Raw genomic sequence first — 21254 nt, 5'->3', positions numbered from 1 at the left:
AGGAAATGTTCAGAAAATTTAAGTTTAATGGCAGGTTCATGTACTCAACATTATTTTCACACTGCATGTTTACTAAAGTTCCCAGAGACAGAGTGGTATTCTGCAGAATGGGAGACAGTAAACGATTAGAGAAAATTTTGAGCACATCTGGCTGCCACTTCTGTGCCCTCTATTCCATGACTCTTAAGCCATTTTGTAATGATTGCATTACTCCGCGGACATTTTAGGGTTTAAGCTTCATGCTGAATTCATTATAACATTAGAAACTGCAGCATTCTGTCAGTAGGTCTGCCTGACTTTCTTGGTGAATTCAGAATCAGTTTTCCTCTCACCTCTTTAATGACTGCACCTAATTCTGTGACCACCCTTGATTGCTTTTTCTTTTCAATTCCTCCTTATCTCTTGTGCTCTTTTGTCTTTCTTCCTTCAAATGCATTCCCCATGGAGAGTGGCATTTTCATGCTGTATAGAGCCAGCTAAAATTGCTCATTCCTCAACAGGAGGGTTGGCTGTCAGCATGGCTACAGCTTCCCCATATGAAACCTTTAAGGTTTGCATGATTTTCGAAAAAAGTGGATGGCTGAGGAGAAAAATTTGAATAATCTGTGCACGCCTGAAGGAGAACAAAGCAACTTTGTATCCAAGCTGTACTACAGTGCTGTTTGCTGTAAAAATGAAATTTGCTCAGTGAAGATAGAAATGTTTGAATCACTGATATTTTCATTTGCAGGACAATTGGAACCAAGCAGCTGTTGGCTCAAGCCAGGACGAAAACAATGAAGATGAATCTTTAAGTGTTGATGACAGTGAGGGTTCAAGTCCAAGTCCAAGAAATGCTTCCTACATATGAAAATGACAGTGCCGATTCTGCCAGTGATGGCCAAGACACAGACAGCTCTGACGAAGAATGTGTGGAATGTGGTGCTAATGAAGACAGGGAAGAAAACAGTGATGTCGAGGAAAATGAAACTGAGGGCGCAGACTTCTCCAACATTTCTGATGACTTTGACGTATACCTTGGGAAGCTCTCGGAGGAAACACTGCCACATCAGTCCACAACTAAAGCTCAAGCACTGCTGTTAATTTTGGCTTACATTGTGACAGCAGGGCTTACCTGGTCACAGGTTAAAGGCCTCCTGACACTTCTGAATACCCTTTTTGGAGAAGCAGTTATGCCACCGTCTACCTACTTGCTACGGAAGTTGTGGAAAGAAAGGAAACAGGCACTAAGGCTGCATTTATTCTGCCAGCATTGCCATGAGCATCTCCACCCATGAAATTCCTGCCAACAGTGAAGTAACTTGTGGTGGCTGCAACTTAAAGAAAAATGTTAAAAGCTTAATAGGGATGGGAAGTTTTTTCATCATTTTCGACCTCAAGCAACAATTAACAGATTTAATCAGGCATTATAGTTCCATTCTTTTTGAAAATCTGCAGAAGCTTTCAACAGAGATCCGAGAGCCAGGAATCTACAGAGATGTGACCGACGGTGACCTCTATAAAAGTATTCGGCGACAGCTCAATATGAAATGGAGTGATGTCACACTCACATTTAACACTGATGGGGCACCTGTGTTTGAGTCCTCGAAAAGTTCAATCTGGCCTATCCAGATCATGTTGAACGAACTGCCCATGGAACTTCGGTGGAAGCACGTCACGCTGTCAGGGCTGTGGTTCGCGAAGGAGCATCCACCTATGCACATTTTTATGCGAAGGTTCGTTGATGAAGTGAACAATATTGGAGAAATTGTATGGTCACATTCAGGAAAAATTTTGAAGTCTGCAGTACATGCAGTTGTGTGTTGTGTGGACTCACCAGCAAGAGCATCCATCCTGAATATGAAGCAATTTAATGGGTATTATGGGTGCAGCTGGTGCCTTGAGGAAGGTACATGTGTTGATGGTAAGTTTCATTGACTATTTCAATGTGGGTCCATTTCTTAAGGTGTCCATAGTAATATTGATTGACAATTAATTAGGTGTCAGTATGGTATCATGAAGGATGCTAGGTGAAACTAAAGCAAGGAAATTAAACATTTAAACAGGTTCACGAATATAGATCTACTTCCTGATGTTAAGTCGCTCGAGTACTGTTCCCAGTGTAGACCATCACGTTCAAAAAGGTGAATGCACTATTGAATAAACGCAATGCATTTATAATATTGCAAATGCATTTGGGTTGGTATTTGGTGTTGGGCTGTCAGATTTATGTGCGGTACCTGTATGCATTACATTTGGGTCTCATTTCCAATTCAAGTGGAAGGTTCAGGCTGAGTTTTGCAAGCCATATATTATTAGAATAAGGAAACTGCGAACTATGCAATTTTTGCAGGCACGGTCAAGTACCTCTTCCATGGCCAGGCAACCTGTGAACGGACACATGGACGTGTGCTAGAAGCAATGCGCCAAGCAAGGGGACCGGATGCAACATTTGAGGGATTCAAGGGGCCATCTTCACTTCTCAAACTGAAAGGCCTTGACCTTGTGTGGGGCCTACCACCAGACTATATGCATTGTGTTCTTGAGGGTGTGACAAAGCAGCTGGTTGAACTGTGGCTGTCAGCTACCGGCTCAGCCTTCTACATTGGACGGCATGTCAGGCTTTTGGACTCTCGACTGTGCACTATTAGGCCTCCCATCACTTTTTCAAGGACTGCACGACCCCTTTCAGAACGTGCTTACTGGAAGGCAACAGAATGGCGGTACTGGCTTTTGTTCTACTGTATCCCATGTTTGTCAGATCTGCTTCCTCGGCCATATATGGTACACTTTGTGCTCCTTGTAAAGGCAGTGTTTTTGTTGCTGCAAGATACTGTAAGCGAGGGTGACATATGTGCAGCTGAAATGTTATTGCTGTCTTTTGTACAGCAAGCAGCGAGGCTCTATGGTGAGGCAGCTATGACATATAATGTTAACCAGCTGCTGCACCTTTCTAAGGCTACGCGCATGTTTGGCCCATTATGGGGTGTGTCCACGTTTCCTTTTGAAGATGGGATTGGCCGTGCACTGCGGCTTGTGTCAGCAGCCAAGCTGGTGCCTATGCAGGTCGCTGAACGGTGCATAATGCAGCAGTGCTATCGAAGCTTGGAAAGAAATTTCGAGCTCCCAGCTCATTTGGCTTTTGCCAAGAAAAATATTGGCGCTCAGCACACAAACAGCTACCAGACATGTGCTCTAGGTGTGCCACACCCTGTTCCTTCATTTCCCGAGCAGCTAAAAATGATTTTCAATTCACGCTTTGGCTGCATTCCTCAGATGTCTAGGTACTTTCGAGCACAAATTGGCAGCATTATTATACACAGTTCGGATTATTCGACTCCAAAAAAGACCTGCTCTTGTTATGTTAAAATGGTAGACGGCTCATATTGTTATGTACTTGGAATTTATGAGATTGCAGGCTGTATATATTTTCACTCCCAAAGGCTTCTTGTTTCACCACTTGTATTTGATGTCCTACATATCATGCAGTGTCAGCACCCACCGGCTGATCAGAATAATTGTTTGCACTCCCTTGATGATGTGTCTCTGCAATGTGTTTTCTTTAGTATTAATAATGTTTCATACTTGTGTGAAGTGCCCAATCAGAAGGAAAGAGATTGATCTGGTAGTGATGTATGATGTGCAGTTCATGAAGGTAGTTTCAGTGTATTTTTATTTTTGTATTCCTTTAAGGTAGCTCTTCAGTGTGTTTAACTTTTTTTCGAACTTGTGGCCATGAAATTCATTGCAGTTACCAGCAATTACACCAATCTTCAGATTGTGACGGGATGTTGCTCCATATTGTCACATTGTCAAAAGTTTGTCGTCAGTTATAAATTCAGCACGGCCACAAGCGGCAGGCATTGTCTTGGACGACCGCCAAGCACGCTTGTTGCTACGCCGCTGCCAAGTCGTTCAGTTCTTTGTGGGTGTGAAAGAGCCCAACAGTGTTTTTTTGGAAGCCGTTTTGCTGTCTACCTGACTGCCAAACTGCAGCCATCACAACTACGTGAAAATATTGCATTAATCTCAAAGTTTCTTTTATTCTTGGAACATTTATGCTTCAAAGTATTTAGTGCAAATAATGCAAGAGAGAACACATTGCCATGTATTCTGACAAAGTCTGTTGATGGGATTTATAAGACATAAGTAGAGGCCGGATTTTTAGGCACCAAGAAGGCATGTTTTAGGCGCCAAAAATAGGTGGTTAAGTTTTGATTTTAGGCACCTAAAAAGAAAAATAGGCACTATAAACTGCATCAAAATTGCACTTATCAGATCCGAACATCAGCACGCAATATCTGCCATAAAGTAAAAACAGCTGGAATGATTTGAGATCTTAACCATTGTGTGCGAACCTTAGAAGCACTCTTTTTAAAGCTGTCGTGAAGCTTTTCGTACAACACGCATGCTTCAGCAGAGCAAAAGAGATGGTTACAAAGCCTTTTAAAATGCGTTGGCATACCTGGAAACAAACAATTTGCTTGTCGTGCACAATAGTAAAACAAGAGGCCATGCATTTAGCAACTGACGCAAATGTGACTTTAAAGCATCCGACATGTGTTCAGAGTCATCCGCATAGGAATTAAACTTATCTATTGCAGGCATGCACGGTGCTTTAACATTAATAAATGTGTCACCATTTGTGTAAACTGCGTTTTATAGTTAGTGGCTCCAAGTGTCGGAAGTCACGCGGACTTAAAATGGTGCTTGCTAATAAAATGGTCTGGAAACCATAAGTACGAGATGCTAAAAATGTAGCCGCTTAGTGCTGGTGATGCTTTATATGCCGAAAATAATTATATAGTTCAGCACGGGCCTACGTACATCCACTGGGGATTCATAATAAATAAACACCGTTCATATAGTAATCACTGCTAAAGTCATGAAAGCAGTAGCACACAAGCAACGTCTCCATGTTGGTGGGCTCAAAATTGTGCCTCTTCTCACTGAGAACAAGCTTGTAAGCTGAAAAGGAACGCTCCACACCAACAGATGTTACAGGAGTGTGCTTGTAGGAAACCATTTCGATTGAAGGGTTGAGATAATATGACATAGGAGTGACGCCAAAAGAGTGATATTTATACAAGCATCAAACATTGTTTGAGTGCATGAATGTGTTCCATATGCACGCACGACTGGCACGGCTCTCAGCTATCCAGTGCGGCCTGCTCCAAGAAAACTGCCGCCAAAGGCTATTTGATTAGGATGACATGCAGATGAGGCACAAGGAATGATCATAAGGCAGATTACCAATATGGCAAATTTTATCCAGTTAAACTTTATCCAGCCAGCTTATGGGACAATTTGCAGTCAACTTGAACCCACTGGGAATTATGTGGACGAAACTTACGTACTTCATGTACTTTCGAAAATGTAGCACCATCTGGTCAACTACCATTTTAACGGCCAGAGTTTACAAGCTGTAACTACAAAATGGCAGAAACAGGAAAAAGGTTATTTCGATATTTTTGGCTGATGTGGTTGACATTGTCTACACAGTCGGCGTTGGAGTAATGTTCACCACACCCAAGTGACGAAGTCATTTAATGTTGCCATGTGTGGGTTCAACTCGAAACCGAAATGAATTCGAAAACAAAGAGAATCTGAAAACAAAACCACAACGTATATCAGGGCCATTTTCTTCAAAATAGCGCATTTTTGGCACCAACGTTGGAAATCTGCATTTATAGGCGCTGACGCCCAAAATAGGCATTTATAGGCACCATCAAATGTGTATTAAACATGTCGTGAACGCCTAATTCATGCTCATATGTAAAAATGGTGCGCCTATGATGCCTTGAAAAAAATAGATATTTGCCTAAAATCTGGTCTCTAGACATAAGGATATACCTGGCCTTGCAGCCTGATAGTATGATGCTTTGTCATCCTTGTTTTTTCATGTGTTTAAAATGTTTGCTGCTTTTAAGTGTAAAGAATAATGCACGTTCCTGTCCAACATTTATTACTCCCTCTGCTTTGTTGTTGTGGCCTAGTGTGTGTAATAAATCATGTTTGTAGATCACATCACATCACTTTATTTTCCTTAAAGACCCTTCTCCAGGGTGTTACATAAGGGGTGGGGTTTACGAAATGCAGCAATCAACAGTGCTTGAAAATGATGATGAACATGTTATGGCAGCAATATTATGGGGAAGGCCGTTCCAGTCAGCTGCTGCACGAGAGAAAAATGAGTTGGCAAAAACAGTGGTACGGCCTCGTGGACGCAAAACTTGGAAGAGAATGATCGACCGATGCGGTGGGACCTACGTTGTGGAAGTGCGCAAATGTATGGTTCTTGTTTTAGTGGCGAATAAAAGAACTTGTGAAACAGGACAAGACTGGCTATGCGACGGCGACTAGAAAGATTAGCTAGACCTGACTGCGATTTGAGGGATGATATGCTGACGTCCTACTAGTATGAGGAGTGCATGAATCTGATAGCCCTGTTTTGAACAGATTCGATAGCGTGTGTTAAATATTCTTGATAAGGGCTCCAGATGGGTGATGCATATTCAAGTTTAGTTCTAATGAATGAGATGTACGCTTGTAGTCTTACGTGTTGTGGGGCTTCCCGTAGGTGACGTTTTAAGAAACCTAGTGTTTTATTAGCAGATGATATCAGGTTAGTGACGTGCAAACGCCAAGATAAATTATTAGAAATGGTGACTCCTAAGTATATATATGACTGGACGAGGTCAACTGGGGAATTGCAGACTGTGTATTTGAAAACAAGAGGATTTCGACGGCGGTGAAAGGACATGCACTTGCATTTGTTAGAGTTGAGCATCATCATCCACTGCGAGCACCAGTCTTGCACATGGCGCAGGTCTGCCTGAAGGGATTCTTGGTCAGAATGGTCAGTCACTGAGCGATAAATGACGCAATCACTGGCGAACAAGCGGATGTGACAAGAGACATGCTGGGGTAAATCATTAATATATATGAGGAATAACAAAGGACCGAGAACAGAACCCTGTGGGACGCCAGAGGTTACTGGAAGCGGGTTGGAAAGTTGGTTATTAATGACGACGGACTGAGAGCGATGCGTGAGGAAAGCTTTAATCCATGCAATTATGTTCGGATGTATACTTCAACTGGGAGAGTTTAAGAAGCAAGCGTTGATGAGGTACTTTGTCGAATGCCTTAGCGAAATCTAGGAAAATGGAGTCAGTTTGCAGGTTAGTATCAAGGTTGGCGTGAATATCATGTAGAAAAATGGCTAGTTGAGTTTCGCAGGAGAACCCCTTGCGAAATCCATGCTGTGATGGATGGAAGAAATTATTTTAATCCAAAAATTGCATGATTTGAGAGTAAATGACATGTTCCATGATTTTGCACGGTACACTTGTTAATGAAATGGGGCGATAATTAAGAGGTGAATCAGTACTACCTGATTTGTGGACGGGAACGACCTTCCCCACTTCCCAGTCGTCTGGAATGGTACCTTCGGAGAGTGATTGCGAGAACAATCCTCAAAACCTCAAAGGCTCAAAACTGGCTGCACTTATTTTTGATGCAGCGTTACATGTTCCATGGGTGTGTTCCGGGAACCAAAATTCTGTTACTGCTGTCAATTAAGTTGCCGTATACCCTACAGTGATACGAAGAATTTTTACGCAAATGCCTTTCAAAGAAGGTCCTCCAGCCAGTGGAGCTGGCCAGTTGGTGTGATGTGATGGTTAATCCCCATTCACTTAGTGTGACATACAGGGGGCTGGGAATTAACTGCATAGAGATCATCAATCCAGCGTCAAGGAATATGTTCACTTGACATCGCGGTGCTAGGTGGGCGAGTTTAATGTTTTCAACGATACACATCGCCAGAGAGAGAGAGACTCTTTAATGAAATACAGAGAATATAGCCGGCGTTTCAATATCGCTGGCATGCTACTCTGCGTAGGGAGGGGAATTTGGGAGATAAAGACTGAAGGAGAGCCGCACATGAGTTGTGCGGCTTCTCATGACAACACAGATGCCTCGAGGGGACTTCAGTGTACTCACTGCGCTTGGCTTCAACAGTCAATGCAAGTGCAGGGCGCTTTCCTGCTTGGTGAAAATTATTTAAACAGAAACGTCGCGCCATGGAAAAAAAAAATATTTGCGCTGTCGTTCAGCGCGAGCAATTCGCTGCACGTCTTTGCCGCGCTTATAGCGCTGTGCGCTGCATTCAGTCACCTTAATCCCCGACTGAAAGGTGCGCTGGCGTATGAATTCCTCGTGACTACGAAAATCGGTGCGGGCACGCGCCCCCGCGTAGAATATGGGCACTGGTTTCGTTGCCCGATCGAGGAAGCTCTGGACGATCGAGCATGCATGCAGCGTCTCCACCTTGCTGAAAGGATGATCGAGGATCGAGGGAAGGCTATGCGTAGTAGAAAAAGTTAATTCCGACTGGCGCAGTTCCTGGCCGGTATATGCCGCACACAAACATGCGTACGTGTACTGGCTATCAGATAGGCAGATCTGCCCTGATAGCGGGCGGGTTCACTGCACGCGGTGCGCAGCATATGCATAACGGAAAGGTCGAACCTAATCAGTTTTGAGTATGAAGTATGATCGACGTACGTACCGATACCACATTTGCTCTACTTTTTGCGCGCAACGGGCACAAACGCGTTAAGCTAGAATTAATTGTGCAGCTATAGCACCTTTTAAAAATTCATTCGCCTCAATATATGGTTCTCCCTAGATTAAAATTAACTGCGCAGCTAACACACATTTTTTTTTCACCTGGCCGTAGTTTATGCCGTGCGCCTGGAATCGTCTGCGCCGAGGACGAGTGAAGAAAAGTCAGCAAAGCCGAACAGCGGCCGGCCGTCTTTGCATGGGTGGCCATATATATGCTTCGCACGAAACGCAGAAGTACTTCAGTTATGCGAACCGCTTGGTTGTACGCATCAGTTGTCAAGTTCACTACGAGACAACGTTTACCGTACAATATTGATATATGATATGTGTACATCTTTGCCGAAAATGAGCCAGGATCGAGTGAAGCCGGCCGGATGAAGCTAAGCATATGATCGAGAGCGCGAGCTCTACAGCGATTCATGGCCTCCGTGCAAAGAATTTTCAGGCACTATCGGAAGGGCGCGCAGCTTATTAATGCGTGCTTGCAAGAATCATGCAATTTGCACGAATATTGTATATGTTTGAGCATACGTACGTGTGTTTCAGATATGTCCCCGCTAATTTCGTAAGCTGCTTTCTGGCCAAATAAATCTCCACCGGTGAGCGGTTGTGCTGGTACGTGTGCTACACAAACCGATTAAAACGTACAATTAAGCTTCTTGCCAGTATTATAACTTTCCCGAAGCGATTCGCAGCTATACCGGTGACGGTCGAAGCTAACGTCGCCCGCAGACAGAGCAGCGCTGCATGCAGATTTCTGCAGGACCGTCAGAGCCACGCCGGCCGGTAAACAGAGCTGCTAATGGAGATGCCTTCAGCACCGTCAGAGTCGTGCCGGTACAAACAGACGTGCTGACGGAGATCCCTTCAGCACCATCAGAGACGCGCCGGTGCAAGCAGAGCTGCTGACGGAGATGCCTTCAGCACCGTCAGAGTCACGCCGGTACAAACAGAGGGGCTGACGGAGATGCCTTCAGCACCGTCAGAGCCGCGCCGGTGCAAACAGAGCTGCTAATGGAGATGCCTTCAGCCCCGTCAGAGTCGCGCCATTGCAAACAGAGCATCCATGCAGATTCCTTCAGGACCATCAGGTGCATGTAGAGGTGACAGTCAAGAATCCTGTTGGCTCCCTGAAGGAACTTTGAAGGATTTTTTGACCGGGTTGCCTCTGCAGCTCTGTTGCCTTCATGCATATATTTTGTAAATGAAAGGTTTTTGTGACTTGCAGCCGGCCTTCAAGGTGCTGGTGTTTTCGCATCTGTTTTAACCTCTGTATGCAAAAGCCTTGCCAAAAATAGCTATCAGGAAATGCTTCCATTGGAAGAAAAGTGACATAGGATTGCGATAATTCCGTACATACACCAGTTATCTCATTCCTTGAAGAATGCTGGAGCCAGGTGCAAGGTTGTGAGGGCCTTTTGGCCCCTAATAAGCTTGAGCACCTTTGCCCACTCATTGACTAATGGAAGACAGGCATTAGTAAGTGAAAAAAGCACAATGTCAAGCACAGCTTAACAAATGTAAACTGTGCTCGGTTGTGTTTTTTCTCATTTCTTTGCTACATGATTGAAGATAAAGGTGCTATCAAAGTAAATTAAAGTAAATGGAAGGCACTATTAGTGAAAATTTTTGATTTCATAGCCTAATTTAGATTGTGCAAATTATATAGTGCACCAATAAATTTCGCACATTACGGTTTGAAGGCAGGTGTACTTTGTCCAGGCCGGCTGTTGCATCAACCCAATATTAAGGGATTAGAACTTGCATACCTAGCTGCCTCATCTCCACAAATCTCTCTTGTGGGTCATTGTAACTTGTCCATCTGGACAGGGGAATGTTTCCAATGCTGCCTTTGTTTTTCGGCACCATGTCTAGCAGATGCAAGGAACTGCCAAGCTCCCGACCGCTCAGCTAAAAACAGTGTCATGCGCAATGCAAGCATCAACCTTCCTACATGATTACAATTGCAATTACGATTGCAATGAGGTTTCTGGCAGTAAATTCAGTTGTGAGTCATTGCTCATGCTGTGTACTTCCTTTGCCCCTCATCTCTGGGTCCTATTCCTTCTTGATAGTCTTCCTGGTCTGAGCTTCTGTGATAGCCTGTTGACATACACGAGAGATGGCATCTATGAATTTAGAGTGTTATTGGCTCTGACTGAAAAACATGCACTTTCCAGGACTACTACCTGCAGATGTGCCATATCTGTTTTCATAGCCACTGTTGTGCTGTAGTTTTGCTATCCACTTCCCTATTTTGTAATGGATGATTTCTAGGCTGTAGCAGGCCAGACACATATAACTGTAATGCATAGAGTGCTGTATATATTAGTTAAAATTCATCGTCATCAGCCTGACTACACCCACTGCTGGGCAAAGGCCTCTCTCATTGTGGCCACCGTATCCCCGCAAACTTCTTAATCTCATCCGCCCACCTAATTTTCTGCCGCCCTCTGCTACATTTATCTTCTCATGGAATCCACTCTGTTACCCTCAAGGACCAGCGGTTGTCTTGCCTTCGCCTTACATTCCCTCTCCGAGCCCATTTCTTCCTCTTGATTTCAAATAGGATGTCATTAACCCGCGTTCGTTCCCTCATCCACTCCGCCCGCTTCCGATCTCTTAACGTTACACCTATCATTTTTCTTTCCATAGCTCGCTGCGTTGTCCTTGAATTAAGCTGAACCCTCATTGTTAGCCTCCACATTTCTGCCCCATAGGTGAGTACCAGTAAGATACAGCTGTGTTAGACTTTTCTCTTGGGGGATATTGGCAAACTGCCTTTCACGATCTGAGAGAACCTGCCATATGCGCTCCACCCCGTTCTTATTTTTCTAGTTATTTCCCTCTCATGATCCGGATCAGCGGTCACTACCTGCCCTAAGTATACATATCCTCTTACTACTTCTAGCACCTCGCTACCAATTGTGAACTGCTGTTCCCTTGCTAGACTGTTGAGCATTACTTTGGTTTTCTGCATGTTCATTTCTAGCTCCACAATTCTGCTCTGCCTGTCTAACTCATTCATCATGCTTTGCAGTTCATATCCTGAGTGGCTTAGCCAGGCAATGCCATCAGGGAATCTCAAATTACTTAGGTATTCTCCTGTAACTCTTCTCTCCAACTGTTCCCATTTCAGGCCCCGGAACACCTCGTGTAAACAGGCGGTGAATAGCATTGGTGAAATCGTGTCTCCCTGCCTGATACCTTGCCTTATTGGAATTTTATTCCTGACCTAATGGAGAACTATGGTAGCTGTGCAGTCGTTATAAATATCTTCCAATATTTTCACATAACACTCTTCTACACCCTGATTCCACAATGCCTGCATGACAGCTGTGGTTCCACCGAGTCAATTGCTGTCTGGTAGTCAATGAAGGCTCTATATTGGGGTTGGTTGTATTCTGCCCATTTCTCTATCACCTGATTGATTGCATGAATGTGGTCTCTTGTTGAGTATCCTTTATAAAAGCCTGCCTGATCATTTGATTGATTGAATTCGAAGGTTGTCCTGAGTCTATTAGTGATTACCTTAGTAAATACCTTGTAGACAATGGATAGTAAGCTGATCGGTCTGTAAATCTTCAAGTCCTTGGCATCTTCTTTCTTATGAATTAAAATAATGTTCGCATTCTTTCAAGCTCCTGATACGCTCGTGGTCACGAGGCAAGCGTATGCAGGGTGGCTAGTTTCTCTAGCATAATCTCTCCTCCATCCTTCAACAAATCTGCTGTTACCTGATCCTCACCAGCTGCTTTACCCCTTTGCATTGCTCCTGAGGCTTTCTTTACTTCCTCCCTCGTTACTGGCGGGATGTCCCATTGCTGTGCTCTACTGCCTCTCTCTGTAACGTTCTGATTACATTCACTACTGTAGTGATTTGTGTAGAACTCTTCGGCTACTTTAACTATCTTATCCATATTGCTTATGACATTGCCCTCTTTCTCTTTTAGCGCATACATGTGGTTTTTACCAGTGATTAGTTTTCTCTTCACTGATTTTAGGCTACCTCCATGCTTTAGAGCATGCTAGGTTTTCTCCATGTTAAACTTTCTTATGTTGGCTAACTTGCACTTAAAAATAACTTCGATAGCTCTCCTAGTCCTATTCTATCTCTGAAGTTAGACGTCCTCATGCTTTGGCGTTTCTTCATCAGATCTTTCGTCTCCTGAGATAGCTTGCAGGTATCCTCTCGAATGATCTGACCACCTACTTCTGCAGCACGCTGCAATGAATTTAAATACGTATTTAAAGATAACAGTTAAGGTGGGAGATTAAGCTTTGAGATTTGCACTTCAACTCGGGAGTTATGCCGCTGCTACACAGAATACTTGATCGCCGTAGAGATATTTCATCATCTCGCACCAAACTGCTGTGGCGCCACTGTCACAGTTGATAATTTTGCTGGGAAGCTGTTGTAGCACTCACGCAGTTTTGAAAAGGTGGTATTCATTGTTTTTGTGCTATTGGCAACAGTGATAATACGCTTGCTGCAGTGTTTTGTGGCCAGCCTTCTTTTTTTTTCAGTGAAATAAGTTGTACATTTCATGTTGAGTATTCTTTCAGCGATTAAATTGCTTTGATTTTATTCCTTAGTGTAAGTTGCGAGTGCTCCATGTCTGAGTGCAAATTTCTACCACTGAAAAGCGTTCAAAATCTTGATAGATGTCCACAGTGCTCTAGGGACTCTGTGGCTATTGGAAATGCCCATTTAGCTGCATTCAAGTGCCACTGAGCTGATAGCCATTTGAAAGCCTTCAAAATGCCTGTGTGACGCAGTTATTAGATTTTGTGCAGGTTTGATGCTGAGCAGCCTGCGTGCTTGAGTCGGGTTTTCCAATGTCTGTATTTCAAACCTGAAACTTTTCGAAATCATCATTAGTTCATTAATGGAAGAACTACTTGTGCCCTTTTCTGGAATTTCCAGAAAACAGATGAACTGAATTTTTTTGCATATACTGCTACCTTTTTGCAGGTGCTGCATAGTGAGAACCTGTATCAAGACGCCAACCTGCTGGACTTGGAGAAACTGAAGAAATTGTTTCGCCACTGTGTGGCACCCATCATGAGGGATGTGGCATTATTAAAGCCAGTTAAGGTGACCTTATATATGTCCTTTTGCAAGCATGCTACACACATGAGAGCCATCCCACGAAGCACCATTTCTGCAAAGCTTGTTATCTCACAACATGCATGCTGAATGAGGCAGTGACAGACAGATGAGGAGGCCTTAATGCAGTACATTAGCGTACCGTGTTGAGCAGGGATGTAGGAGCCTTGCAGCCATGCAAGGTATTATCGGCATCATGATGGTAACTCTATTAGACACTGTCTAGTGCTCTGTGAGCCAGACTCGGCTCTTGAACATTCTGGGACTCACCCTTGGCTCTCGGACATTCTGGAAGCCTCACTAGGCTTGCGCATATTACGCGAGGATGTCTCCTGCTGTACGAGCCTTACGCGGCTTGCGCACTTTAAGTGAGAGATGTCTCGCGTTTGCGAGCTTGCTCGGCTTGCGCAAATTATGTGAAATATGTCTCGCGTTCTGCGACCTCGTTCAATCGTCGCATTTTGCGTGGCAATAAACACGCAAAGATAGGCACGCAGAATCCACGCTCAATATTTTCAATAGGGTTGTCTTTAAGTGGTTTTTGTCCCAAAGCGACTCAGGCTATGACGGCACCCTAGCCGATAGCTGCGGATAATTTCGACCACCAGGGTTTTTTTAACGTGCACTGACATCGCACAGCACTCGGTTCTCTAACATTGCGCCTCCATCGAAGTTGGACCGCCGCGGTCGGGACCGAACCCGCGTCTTTCGGGTAAGCAGCACAGCACCATAACCAGTCAGGAAACCTGGCGGCTATATCGAAGCAATGTACATATACAGGGTGTTTTTTTTTAAACATTTAAGGATTTTTATTAAAAAAATTGTCAAAAATACGTCAGTGCGGTATGTTGAGTCGGATTTTACAGCAAAGCGTGCATTATATACCTCATGTATGTTTGTATTTGAACAGTTTATTAAATAAATTCCACGATTTTTTTTATTTTGGGGGCAAGGTTGTACTGCGAAATTTGTGGCCGTCAGCGTCGCAGGTGAGCCCTGTTTTTAATTTTTTTTATTTGACAATGAGGTTCGAAATATCGCAACTATGCTGGGAGCACTACAGCACAACACGCAACTTGTATTCACTCACCTCCGAACGGATATCGTGCCATGGAGCTTATATACTCAATACTGCGGAAGGTCCCATGAGTGATAGTGGCGTATGGGTAATAAGTAAAGTTCAGTGACAAAATAATGGGGCTGGTTATGCAATCTATGGCGAGTACTATCTAAGAGATGTGGTTACAAGGTACTGTTAGTTGAAACACATTTTTTCTCTACGAACAGTGTGAAAAGGTGTAGAAATCCGTGCTGAAAACATATTTGCAATGTTGTTTTATAGTTGCGACTCTAACATTATAATAAAATTTCGAAGATAATATTAAAACAATGCCTAGAGCGTGAAAGTAACATTTCCTATATAACTTATAACGTTATATGTTAATTTTTAATTAATGTAAATTTACAATGCAACAGGTAACATTACTGAAATTTACATAACATTTTATAACACTATTCTAATGATTGGTGCTACCTGGGCAGTTGTTGGTGAAATTCGTCTGAGGCGCGCTCACCACGAAGCTTGCGGCTTGTTGCCCGTTCGTTCGGCGCGGAAGCTATGCTGGCGTTCGGGGCATCGCGTTTGTTGAGAGGCCTCCTAGCGACCCCAAGCGATTTGTCCAAGGGGCAAGGCGTCGCGCCGAGCGGGCGATGGCGTTCCTCGGACTCCCTGGCAGGCTTAGACATGCTGTCGTGTTTCAGTCTAACCCCCGTATTCACAAACGCACCTTACACTTTTGTTTTCTCTTCGTACACTTAAGAGGGCCCTAGCATGTTTCACAATCAAAACTTATACTTAAACTGAGCAGTCTTGCGGCCTTAACTTAACGGTAAGTGGGCATTTTTCAAGGTAGGCTGGGAGCTACCTTAACGCGCTTCTTATCACATCCAAGATGGCTACCCACTATGAAAGCTTCTCGGCGCAAGTCGACTTCGTCGCCTTGAGAAGAGAAATAGAAAGCCGGGAAGATCGACCATATGGGAAAACATTACGGCGCATACTTCGGGACCGCATTAACCCAATGGAACATTACGAAGACAGGGAATTTCTCTCCCGGTACCGCTTCGCAAAACAGGTCGTGGTGCAGCTGCTGGCGATGCTGCCGCTACGATCGAACACCGACGACCGCGGCTGCCCCGTGCCGCCATGCTGCAACTGTTGGTGACGCTGCGTGTTTATGGTGCTGGACCTTTCCAGGTAGTGAGTGGGGACCTGGTAAATATTTCTCAGCCCACTGTGTCGCGAATCGTTGAGCGTATCAGTACAATGATAGCTGCCAGATTGTTTCCGGAACTCGTAAAACTACCAGACAGCACTCAAGCCCCGCAAATAATGCTGGAGTACTACAAAATGGGTGCTTTTCCTGGCGTGACAGGTTGCTTGGATTGTACGCACGTCCGCATCAAGAGCCCCGGAGGTGACAATGCCGAGGTGTACAGAAATAGAAAAGGATATTGCTACGGATATTTCGTCCAAATGTTCAGGTATGTGGTCGCTACAGCTTCAGCATATTGCAATGGGTAAGCTTAGCTGGAGAAGTTTTTTTTAGATTAGTTTTTTTATGTTCTATAAGTTAAAAAAACACATGTTATTTTGTATCAAGATGAGTGAGATATAAGCGGAAAACAGTAACACCATTACAGGCTTGCATAAAATCTATTTTCAAAAATGACTGCAGTTATTTAGCCTTCGCATTGGTGGGATGAGGCGCAAGGTTACTGAAGCTGCAAAGTGCTACTGAAGCTGCTGTCATATGACTCCCTTATTATTAGTGGTTTTTTTCCCACGTTGTTCATTTCAAACTGTTTAGTTTTGAAAGGTAGCCAATTGAAATGCACTCTCTTCTGCTCCTGCTGCTGCAGCACTATCTTAAGCAGCCAAGTGGCATAACCCTGAAGCAATAATCATAGCTCAACAACGAATGCAGTTAATGAGAACGATGGCATACATTGCCTGTGTTGAAACTGGCTTGTTACCATTAATCATATCAAAGTGTTCTCGTCCTAAAATAGGCTGCAAAAGAGCTGACTGCAAAGACATCTCGTTTCCACAGGCAATCACAGGGCCTGGATTACAATTTTTGGACATTGTCGCGAGGTGGCCTGGCTCTGCACATGGCAGCCGCATCTTCGACAGCAGCTATGCTAGAGCCCAGTTGAAAGATGGTGCTGTGCCAGGAATCTTGCTAGGAGACTCTGGCTATGCGTGTCGCCAGTACGCAATGACTCCATTTAAGGAGCCTAAAAACAGCGGTGAGCGAAGATAAGTTGCAACTACAACGTGATCGCGTGATGCATTTATGCCATATTGACCAGTGTAGTATTTAAGACAACACTTTCTTTGTAGGTACAACATCTCACAGAAAAGGACACGCAACAGTGTTGAGAGAGTGTTCGGGATTTGGAAAAGGCGCTTCCCATGCCTATACATGAAACTACAGCTAAAAACAACCACTTCTGCCTTGGTCATAACGGCTTGTGGTGCCCTCCACAACCTGGCCCTGCACCTGAAAGATCCGATTCCTCAGGACGTCCAGCCCTGCACCACCACAGTGTCTTTTCCTGCTGTGCTTCCTGCAGGAACAGTGCAAGCATGTGCAGAGGCACAGGACACCCGAAATGGGTTCAGAGTCCGTAACCAGATCGTTCGGCAGCACTTTTCGTCACGATAGTGCGGCAAACTTCCTGCTGCTGAAATGTTTATGCAAACTGTGTATCACCGATAATACACGCCTATAATGCAGGTGTAGCAAGTAGGACTGCTGGTGTCAAGCCATCTGTATTCTCTTTGTCAAGCCACCAAACCAAACTAATCCAAGCACCCTTATTTTACACTATAAACTTCGTTACAAGACCAAGTAAATGACAGTAATTTTGTTTTCAAAATTATTTAACTATTAACTGCAAAGATTGCGATTACATCTTTTCAGTTATCCTTTGTTTGCATGACCCTGCATGTACTGCATTGATAAAACATTACAATGTTTAACCTCTTGAGGTGTCAGAAAGTTTTGTATTATGAATATGCATGCAACCTTCCTATGATGACGGCTTCCTATAAAGAGTAGTCTTATAAATATAGGTGGTTGGCCAGTCAGCACAGTGCTTCCTGTACGCACTTGAGCGCTATGCATTTTGGCCCACACAATTTAGAAATAGTGAAGCCAATCAGCCCGAACTGGACTGTTCACTTTTTATTTGCGCAGTCAGAGTTGCACCTGTTTCTGCAGCAACTGCAATTTCAGCTTCAAAATTGCAGCTTTTGATTTTTCATTCTGCAACTTTTGAACATTGATTGCCTTCTTCTCCTTCCTTTCTGCGCGCATCGTGCGCATGCGCTGCACGTGTTCGTATCTTCGCTGATTTTTTTTCCCTCGGCCACAGCTTGAAGGCGTGCTTACAGCTCTTCGTCCAGTGCTGTCCGGCGTCGACTGGTCCTACTTTGAGGACCTGCGTTGGTGCTTTCGGTTATGGAGCTCGTACTCTGACGTGCCTCTGGGGCCACAACAGAGGGCTGTGGAGTTAAGTGCCGTGGCGGTAGTGGCAGTTGATTAGGTGATTCTGGGGAGATTATATCAGTATCACCCTCATAGATGAAATCAGGGAGTTCCTCCGCGTCTGGAAAAGATTGTTTTGCCATGAGCATTTTCTGTGCTTTTACTCTTTGGTGTGGACAGAACTAAAAAAAAAAATTGTTCCATGTGAAGTCTGTCCAGGCCGCATGCTCTCACAGTTTCAAATCATGCTTTCGTTTTTTTTTATTTCGAAAACTTGCCATAAGACATACTAGAAAAAGATCAGGCTTTCATTTTGTCAGCCAGACGAGTTCATTTGAAAAAACTGGAAAACTCAAGTATCAGTGCACTGCTAAACCCTTACCCTCGTTCCCATTGAACGCGACACTTGCTGCAGTAATCGCCTGCGTTTGCATCGGCGCCAGCAGCCCAGCCACAGCTGCTGTGCACTCGTCAGAGGAGGCTGCGTTGGCTCCTTCGTGTCGCGGGCGATCGCCGTCGAAAGGGTCGTCGATAACCTCGGACATGTGCGACGCCACAGCACCAACCCTTTCTAGCTCGTCCGTCAGCGATGACGGCACCGCTGAGCCGCCGCCTTAAAAACACAGGAGAAAATTTCATGAATATCAGGCTATCCTTACACATTCTCTCTGACAACTACACTACTTCTCGCCCGAAAATCCACGCCCGTTACGAGATTTTTGCAGCATATGAACCCGGTGGAAAGAAACAGGTTTACTGTAGCGGCACACTGATGCTTCAAGAAGACAGCCTACCTGTACGGAACAACTCCATTGTGTCAGTCGCCTTGGCTCTGCGCCACTTTTCTTTAAGATTATCCCAGCATTTGTGAAGCTGCTGTCTGCTGCGCGGGCGAACACCATGCCGGCTGTTGAACTGCTGCTCAATCTCCAGCCACACTTTCTTCTGGTTGACCGACACTGCGTCTGTCCGCTTATTTTCAATCACGCTTTTACGCCGATCCACGAGGTCGATCAGTATTGCTCTTTCTTCTTCCGTAAAATTGATTTTCTTTCTTTCTCCTCCCATTGCAACAAGAAATATATTAACTTGGCACGCAAAACAGAAAATATATACAAAAAACAAAACAGAAGCAGCTGTGTTCAGGGACAGAAAAAGAAAAAAGCAGCTCCGAATAACGCACGAGCAAAAACTGCGAACACACGCACACATCCATGCCACCAAGGCAACAACAACAACAACATACACAACAGCTTGGACTGGATTGGATCTGAACGACCGCATCTGTGGCCAGACTGAAAACGACGATCGGCTGAAAAGAGCATTTCCGCTCCTAAGTTTGCATCAAGCTTCGCGAACACAAGAATCAGAACTTAATTTTCGTTTATAGTCACTAGCAGCATCTTTTTTTTAAAAAACAAACGTGCAATTAAGCGCTAAAAAAGTTGGTAGCTTCATTCTCAGGTACACTTTTCTGCACGACAAGTGGCCCTTTCATAAGGCTTCCTTTTGGTGCTTTAAGGCGGGTTTTCGGGTCGCACTTCAGCTTTCCCTCAATCTTGTACTTTTTGAATCCTTATGAAAGTTGCCCTTTTGCCATAAGTGTAAGGCTGGTTGCGAATGCGGGGGTTAAAGGCGAAGCTTAAGCGTCCTTCAACTTTTTCTAAAATTTTCCCAGAGAAAACACAGACGCAACTATGGGACTCATTATTCAGCGGTAGCACAGGCGTACTTAGGCTCTCTAACCTTCGCTTCATTGCCAAGAAAAGGTGTACGCCTTGCTGACCGCAGCGTCGCTCCACTCGGCGTGCGCCTTACCGCAGCTCCAGAATGTATTCATCCGCGAAAGAAAATAGTTCGAATAAGTGCAGCACACTTTTTATATTTTATACAGATATGCGGCACACTTGTGATATATTGAAATTGCTTTGTCATAAGGTCTTGCCCATCAGTAGGGAGATTTATTTAGTTATTTATTTCTACAGAAAGAGGCCGCCGCGACAAAAGGCTGAAAAACCTGTCGAGGCCACGGTACCCAACAGTGTGGCGCTGAGATTCTAACGCCGAATATTTTATTTGCGCGTTTCAACCGCGTTGTTGCCAGTTGCTATTTCGAAAAGAGATCTATCGCTCCGCCGATTCAAACGGCATGCTCTGTTCAACTTTTCCTATAAATGTTATATCTGGGCAAACTTGACAGTTTTCGGGCGTTCGCATTGGAAAAAACGAACAAATGACCATAAGGAACGAGACGACTAAAGCAGATGTCTTCTCGGGTTCAGCGCAACAACCGCCTGACAGCAAGTCTGCTCTGCGCTGCCACCTTCATGCCACCTACAGGCCGCAGCACCCACTGTCACTATTTCTAGTATATTTCAACTATCACAAATAGTCAACAGCGAAAGGCTGAGCCTAATCTGTTGACGTGTTGAGAAATCTGTAAGCAATGCAGCGCCCAGTTAACCACCTCGTAGACTTCTGACGACCGTATCCTTCTGCACGGCACGTTAAAAATGTTGTAGTAAGGTTGGTTGAAAAGGTTCAAAATGTATGCCTGCCCGAAAGTGGTAAAGGTACGCACCGCCGTATTCACTCTCGTCGGTAGCTTGTGTGAACCGGCATGGATGATAAGTGTCACGATCGTCTGGACAATTGGGTACGTGTAGCCACGGACACTGGAGTCCTTTTCATACATCATCGCCCGAGGCGTGAACCATATCCGACGGTGAGCAACCGGCTGGAGTACTGGCAACGCAAAACGGCTCGCTACAGTCATCAGATGAAGAGAAAGACGAAAGCAGAGACGTGTCTTCGGGCCACGACGAGGAATCATCATCATCTCCAGCCGTTTAAGATCCGAAACTGTCAACACATACCGGTCACTACAGTACGCCAGCGAGACCTAATTGGCCACGTTGAAAAAGATCCCGCTCATCGTGTCCTTCGGTGAAGTACATCAAGCCGGTTTCCTACCGATG

The 21254-nt window shown here is 44.5% G+C and overlaps 1 protein-coding gene and 1 pseudogene across 1 annotated transcript; one reads left to right on the top strand and one right to left on the bottom strand.

Moving 5' to 3' along the window:
• The first annotated feature begins 1848 nt into the window (after nucleotides 1–1848).
• LOC149356481 (uncharacterized) lies at nucleotides 1849–4129 on the top strand. The gene is made up of 2 exons (XM_089577782.1): nucleotides 1849–1903; nucleotides 2333–4129. Exon 2 carries the CDS (start codon nucleotides 2401–2403, stop codon nucleotides 3598–3600), a length of 1200 nt encoding a protein of 399 aa, XP_089433908.1. The 5' UTR covers nucleotides 1849–1903; nucleotides 2333–2400; the 3' UTR covers nucleotides 3601–4129.
• Nucleotides 4130–17220: 13091 nt separating this feature from the next.
• Nucleotides 17221–18821, bottom strand: LOC149356480 (uncharacterized; annotated as a pseudogene).
• Between the last annotated feature and the right edge of the window lie 2433 nt (nucleotides 18822–21254).

This window comes from Amblyomma mixtum, chromosome 3 (genome assembly GCF_055824585.1).
Source record: "Amblyomma mixtum isolate Tamu chromosome 3, ASM5582458v1, whole genome shotgun sequence".
Taxonomy (NCBI): domain Eukaryota; kingdom Metazoa; phylum Arthropoda; class Arachnida; order Ixodida; family Ixodidae; genus Amblyomma; species Amblyomma mixtum.
The sequence above is the reverse complement of the archived record's forward strand: the minus strand, read 5'-3'. Positions and strand labels throughout refer to the sequence as shown.

Bases quoted from the DNA above. Each gene is read 5' to 3' on its own strand.
- LOC149356481 (XM_089577782.1), top strand. From the start codon at position 2,401: ATGCGCCAAGCAAGGGGACCGGATGCAACATTTGAGGGATTCAAGGGG.